General features: G+C 51.4%; 1 protein-coding gene across 2 annotated transcripts in view; it reads left to right on the top strand.

Moving 5' to 3' along the window:
• Positions 1-6,971, top strand: part of PLEKHH1 (pleckstrin homology domain containing, family H (with MyTH4 domain) member 1) — a 59,000-nt gene that overhangs the window by 33,184 nt on the left and 18,845 nt on the right. For both annotated transcript variants that reach the window (XM_010846719.1, XM_010846718.1), the window contains 5 exons: positions 421-504; positions 2,006-2,087; positions 2,219-2,955; positions 5,794-5,872; positions 6,477-6,568. In XM_010846719.1, coding sequence (XP_010845021.1) covers positions 421-504; positions 2,006-2,087; positions 2,219-2,955; positions 5,794-5,872; positions 6,477-6,568 — 1,074 coding nt within the window. The remainder of the gene's footprint in view (positions 1-420; positions 505-2,005; positions 2,088-2,218; positions 2,956-5,793; positions 5,873-6,476; positions 6,569-6,971) is intronic.

The raw sequence follows: 6,971 nt of genomic DNA, 5'->3' as shown, positions 1-6,971 counted from the left end.
TGGTGCACTGGCTTAGCTTAGTTCTTCCATGGCATGTGGGATCTTCCCACACCAGAGATCTAACCTGTGTCTCCTGCATTGGCAGGTGGATTCTTTACCACTGAGCCACTAGGGAAGCCATCCATTTAGTCTTTTAATTTTGTTTAAGGGCATCTTTTTTTGGTTGTATAGTAATTTATAGTGATGATGTAGATTTATTAGTCTTTTCCTTCATGACTATTTGGGATTTGTATTTGTAGTATGCTTAGGAAGGCCTTTCTCACTTTAGAATATTTTCGAAAAATTCATAAATGAATGTGTCTTCTGTACTGGCTCACCTCCATCCTGTCCGGTAATATTTCTTCTCAGGGCCTGCCACCTCCATTTATTCACTAAACCAGGGACTGCCATGACTAACTAAAGGCCCTTTCCGTCTTGCAGAAGCAGATGAGAGCGGAAGAGGCAAAAGTTGTTCAAGAAAAAGCTGCAAAGATCAAGGAATGGGTGACACTGAAATTAGCAGAAGTGAGTTAAAAGCTGGTCTGGGAACACCTGGGAGGGACTTGTGTGGGGTTGCTCTGGTCCCCCTGTGTGTTTCTGCCTCCATCTGTATTTGGGGTCTTGCCTGCCTTTCATTTTGTTAACCATTTGTCCCCCACTCAGCTTAGATGTGGAGACACTTCACTTTCCCCTTCCTGTTGTTAGGGTTGGGTTTCCTGAGAGCTTCTGGCTAGCTTTGTGTCTGGGGAGAAGGAAGGATTTTCCCTTCTGAGAAATCCCATCAGTTTCCCTCAGAGAAGCACATATGGTCCTTACCATCCACCCTCTGTCCTTGCCATTCTTTTTAACTTTTTTTTTTTGATGGTCACATATACATAAAGTGTACCATTTGAGCTGTCTTTAAAGTGTACAAATGCAGTGGAATTAAGTACATTCACAGTGATGTGTACCCATCACCATTATTTCCAAAACTCTTCATCACCCCAGACAGAAACTCTGTACCATTAATCACTAACTCCCTATTGTCTCCATTCTACTTCCACCTCTGTCCATCTCCTTTCATAGTTTCATCACTTGCTACAGCTTTATTTAGGAAACTCAGGACTAGAAGCTATAGCACTGTGGAAAAAAGAAAAAAGCTCTAAACAAAAGGAAAGGGAATTAACGTTTGGAGAGGAGCGAACACTCATCATGGCTTCCTCTTTCCTGACACAAGTGACCCACACCTGCGGGAGGTAGCTGCTCATTTTGCCTCTTGTCCCTTCTGTGGGTGCACAACTCAGGTCACCTGCTAGACTATAAGTCCTTGGGGACAGAGCTGACGCCTGTTACTCCATCTTCCACAGCCCTGACCTCTTGCTAAAAGAAGCTCAATAAAAGTGTGTTGGCTTTCATTTCCAAGAAAATGCAGCCATTCTGAGGCTGGATCTCATGAATGGTGTGTTGAGCAAAAGAAGCCAGATAGAAGTCCACCGCGAAAAGTTCTATTTACATAAATTTCTAATGGGCACAACTACATGAATGAGCATAGGGATGCACACTTAGACAGTAAAACGCAGACAGCAAGGAAATGAGTCTTAGAGACTCAGAAGACTTGTCTCCTCCGTGGGCGGGGAGGACGGTGTGACTGGGGAGGGATGAGTCTCGGTTGCCTGGGGTGCTGGCAGATTCCTCTCTCTTAACCTGTGTGGTGGTCACATGACTGTTCATTTCAGTCATTTGTTAAGATATTCATTGGTGTGGAATGCGTTTTTTGTGTTATATTTCACCATTATTTGGAAAGGTTAAAACAACCTAGAAAAAGAAAGCCCAAGGACTCCCAAATGGAATCTTATCCCAACCAAAACCAGGGAGCCCAGAGGGAAGGCAGAGGTCAGGGCTCCCAGAAGAGTCATCAGTGGATTGGGTTAAGGGCACCATGGGTTCTTTTTTGAGGATTTGATCTTGGAGAAGGATTTTAATCTCGTTTTGAATTATTTGTCTAAACCTGTAGGCTTGAGTATTCTAAATCTTCATTTTTCTTTAGCTTGAGATGGAGAATCAGCACCTGAAAAGCTGTAATCAGCACCTGGTGGAGCAGGTGGGAGCCCTTCAACGTGCAGTGGAAGGTAAATGGGCCAGCCTGTGTGGGGACTGGGGAGTAGGGTGTGTGTGGAGGGCGTGGGGGTGCTTGTATATGTGGTGGGTACTGGCTGAATTGGGGGAGCTCTTAATATGCCTATATTTGTCCCAACCACAGCTCTTCAGATGTCACCTTCGGGGAAGCTGCTGGTGGCCCCCCAGGGAACCACAGAGCGGGAGTCTTTGGGACCAGGGACCCAGCCAGCGGGGCAGGACAGTGGTCCTCTGGCCCAGGGTGCCCTGAAGGCAGCTATCCCTGCACCTTCTCCAGGTGCCCTGCAGAGCAAGGACTCTGTTCCTAAAGCAGGAAGGCCCATGGAGGATTCTAGTTCCCAGACAGTCCACCCTGGAGCAACATCAGAGGCCAAGACCCTTCCACTTCATCTGGGAAGACAGGGCTCTCCTGGCCAGCTGTGCCTGAGGCCTCGTACCCCCAGGCATGCTCTGGCTTCCTGGGGTGAGGGCCTGGTCACTGCTCAGGGAGGGACGCTCCCTCGGACGAAGACTTCTGCCAAGGAAGGTGGCCCCGGCTGTAGCCTGACCCTGCCAAAGGCCCGGGCTCCCAGCACCCTCCGGGACAGCATCCAGCTGGCCAAGCGGCACCACAGCCAGCCTCAGGCAGGCCCTGGGCACTTCAGCCATGTGGTGCGCATTGAGGTGGGGACCCTCTCAGCCTTCCACCCCCACAGCCTTCCCAAGGGGGTGGTCAGAGCCAAGCCCTGGGAGGAACAAGAGAAGATGGAGATGGAGGAACAACCCCCTGTAGGGGAGAAGGAGGCCCAAGGAACAGAGCTGGAGGAAGTGGATTTGGAGAACAAACCACCCACACCCCCCTTGCACCGCTTTCCATCCTGGGTAAGAAGCTCCCTCAGGGACAGGACAGAGGGGCCTGGCTGATGATATGACCACTTTTGTGGTGCCCAGACCACCCCACCCACAAGGGGTGGAGCAAAGATTTCTGATGATCAGATGGTGGCCGGCTGTTTCCTGAACTTGGGCCACAGCCAAGCTGCATGCCTGTTTTCTCTTGTAATCTTTGTGAGTCTCCAAGGAGGCTCAGTGTGGTGGCTAAGAGCACCTAGGATCAAACAAGAAGGACTGAATCACTAGCTCTGTGAGTTAGCATGAGCTGCTGAACGTCTGTGCCTCAGTTCCCCTCTCTATAAAATGGGGATAGTAGTACCTGCTTTACAGGGTTGCCCTGAGGATTCAGTGTGTTAATGTGTATTTGATGAGTAGGTGCAGCAGTGGCTCACAGCAAGGGGAGAGGTTGTTGGAAACAGGGCAGGGGCCAAGAGAGGTTAGAATACCACCAGAACCATCCCTCGTCTTGTTCACTGCTGCTGCTGCTGCTAAGTCGCTTCAGTCGTGTCCGACTCTGTGCGACCCCATAGACGGCAGCCCACCAGGCTCCCCCGTCCCTGGGATTCTCCAGGCAAGAACACTGGAGTGGATTGCCATTTCCTTCTCCAATGCATGTAAGTGAAAAGTCAAAGTGAAGTCGCTCAGTCGTGTCCGACTCTTCTCGACCCCATGGACTGCAGCCTACCAGGCTCCTCCATCCATGGGATTTTCCAGGCAAGAGTACTGGAGTGGGGTGCCATTGCCTTCTCCTCCTCTGGTTCACTGCCATCTTGTAAATCCAGATGCTTTGGAGTCCTAAAGCAGAGGTGGGCAGTAAGGGAGCTTTCGGCAGGAGGGCTCAGCTCCTTCCGTCCGTGAGATAGGATCACTGTTGTCATTTTTTTTTCTAAGTCGCTTCAGTCGTGTCCGACTCTGTGTGATCCCATAGACGGCAGCCCACCAGGCTCTGCCGACGCTGGGATTCTCCCGGCAAGAGTACTAGAGTGGGCTTGTCACTTTAGGGAACCATAATGGCCAGAAAACCCAATGTATCTTCTTGGGTGGGGCCAGCTGGGCAGTAACCACATGGGAAAAATTGAGACTGAAAATTGCAGGAAGGCCGTTTCTCAATCTGAGGGAGTTAGATGGACTGATTTGCTGATTTAGAGTTCCTTTTTCTGATAGTCTGCAAAATAACCTTGTGAGTTAGGCATCGTGGGCTGTGTGCTCAGTTGGCTCAGTCGTGTCCCACTCTTTGCAACCCCATGGACTGTAGCCCACCAGGCTCCTCTGTCCATGGGATTCTCCAGGCAGGAATACTGGAGTGGGTTGCTATTTGCTCCTCCGGGGGATCTTCCTGACCCAGGAATCAAACCCACGTCTCCTGTGTCTCCTTCATTGGCAGGTGGGTTCTTTACCACCACTGCCATCTTGGAAGTCTGAGTTAGGCATCAGGTAACCTTCTGTGAAACACTCTTGCATTTGTTTAACCTAAATCCCACAAGTTTCACTTTCTGTCTGTGAAGTCAGAGGCCTATCTGTAGTTGAATTCCACAACTATTCCTGGCAGGAATAATCTCTTTTATGCCTGATTTTACCACTTGGACCCAGTTTATCTGCCCTACATAAGCAGAGAATTCCCTGCCCCAGCCCAGTGCCACCCCTGCCCCGTAATCCCTCCTTGCTGCCCATCACTTCCCTTCCCTTGCCTGCAGGTACCGCAGGCTCTCATTCCAGCCCTTGCCAGCTCATTCCTCCCTCTCCCACGTGCCCCAGCACTGCCACTCCTGTCTGGAGTGGCCTTGATGTAGCATCCACCCCGCTTCCCAGCCCAACCCCAAGAACCAGGCCAACAACCTTTCCCAGTCTCTGTGCCTCACATGTCACCTGAAGGGGCCTTTGTTTTCCCTTTACCTTGAGTGGAAAAGAGATATGGAAAAGGTGGGACTTCTGGGTTGTTTGGGAGGGATCCAAACCCTAAGGAAAGCTCCCCAGGCCTGTGGGCCTGCTTCAGAACCAGGGAACCCTGAGGGGCAAGGGAAGAGTTGGGGTGGGCATTCCTGTTGTCTTCTGTGGTGGGGTTCAGGAGTCTGAGTGAGCTAGGACTTTGAGCTTGAAGCCTAACCATGATATGACATTGTTGCCGTAGGGAAAAACGATGTCTCAGTTTTCTAACAACTGGCTTACAAAAGGGCACGTCCTTGCCATGGGACTCTCACCTCATCATTGTCAGTGCCCCAACTTCTAGGGCTCTAAGATGCAGAGAAACAGGTCCTGGTCCCCCCTCCTCCTGAACTTCTTGCCCCAAGGGGAAGGGCCGCAGCGAGGGAGGGAATAAATATCATCTGATGAGCACTGGCTGTGTTCTAGGCGTTAGATGTTTTTGTTGATAATTTCATTTGATTGTCACAACAGCCTGAAAGGTATTATTTATTATGCCCATTTTGGTTGGTTGGTTTTAGTCACTAAATCGTGTCCAACTCTTGTGACCCCCATGGACCATAGCCCGCCAGGCTCCTCTGTCCATAGGATTTCCCAGGCAAGAATACTGGAGTGGGTTGCCATTTCCTTCTCCAGGGAGTCTTCCTGACCCAGGGATCGAACCTGGGTCTCTTGCATTGCAGTCAGATTCTTTACTAACTGAGCCACCAGGGAAGCCCACATTTAAAGCCGAGGAAAATGAGGTCCAGAAATGGTGTTAACTTGCCCCCAGATGCCCCCACCCCTACCCTTGGAGGCTAAGCGTGAATGTGGACCCAGGTCTGCCGGCCTCCAAAGTCAAGGGCCGGGATGGGCACAGAGGTGGGTGGGGTGCATGGGCCTTGACCCCCTGCCACCGCCCTGTTCCAGGAGAGCCGGATCTACGCTGTGGCCACGTCCGGCATGCGGCTGTCTGAAGTGCCTGTCAGAAGTAATGCCACCTGCTGCGGTGAGTCCCAAGTGGCTCCTGTGGCGGGCAGGGTGGGCATGCGTGGAGGAGAGGACTCTGAGCTACACCCAGGCCAGGTCACCTGAAGCCCATTCCTTCCCACAACAGGTGAGGTTCACGTGAAAGCACGTGGCCAGGGCTCCCTTGGAGGGAGAAGGAAGCTGCAGGGTTCTGCTCATCCAGTGTAGGGTGGGAGTGGGCGTGAACAGAGTTGTAGCCAATTACGGAGATGGAAGGGGTTTTGGAGGCCGGGCCTCCAGCAGCCGTCCACCTGCGCTGGCCTTCCCTGCCGCAGCGCGAGGACTGTGGGCTGAAGGAGCCACCACCCCTTGCTGTGTGTGGCTCCGGAGTCACCTGCCACAGCGGCCCCACAGTGATGCGAGCGCCGCTAGTCACATGGCGTGTAACTCACCTTGGCAAGAGTCCCTCGTGCTGGTATCTGTCACCCGGTCTTTCCGGTCTGTCGAGAGTGCTGTTTGTTTCAGGGAATGCTGTCTATGCGGATCTCTCTCCTCCTGGCGCCGCTCAGGTCTCTGCCTCCCTCCCACCCCTTCCTGGGTTATGTCACCGGAGTGAATCTCATTCCTCTCTCCTGCCCCTTCAGCTTCAAGCCCTCCTGCTCTGGCATCACCTGGGCCATTCTCTGGCCTTGTCTACAAGAACGTCGCCGTGCCTGTCTACACAGCCCTGAAGGGGGTAAGAAGCCGCTGTTGGAGGAGGGATTGTCCTCCTCCAGAAAGGCCCTCCCTTCACCTCCTGACCACCACCCGTATCTGCAGGCAATGGCTGGAGTCGAGCTCTAGGGTCAGGCCTCTGAACACACATGTAACTCTAGGCAGGCAGCTCAGTGCCTGCTTCACTACTGCCCCGCCCCCCACACCATGTATCATTTCATTTATCTTTATTAGATTTTTAAAAATCTATTTTTAATTTTTCTTCCAATTTTATTGAGGTAATAAAAACCTAATAAAGATATTGCTGTGCACCAGGAACTTATATAGTGTTGCAGGTCAATTATACTTCAGATTGACTTATTTCCAAATGGCTTAGTAAGCCATTTCGTGATGTATGTAAGTCAAACCATTATGCTGTACATCTT

The sequence above is a fragment of the Bison bison genome, unplaced genomic scaffold (genome assembly GCF_000754665.1).
Source record: "Bison bison bison isolate TAMUID 2011002044 unplaced genomic scaffold, Bison_UMD1.0 scf7180017864239, whole genome shotgun sequence".
NCBI lineage: Eukaryota > Metazoa > Chordata > Mammalia > Artiodactyla > Bovidae > Bison > Bison bison.
This window is presented reverse-complemented; position numbering and strand designations above follow the sequence as displayed.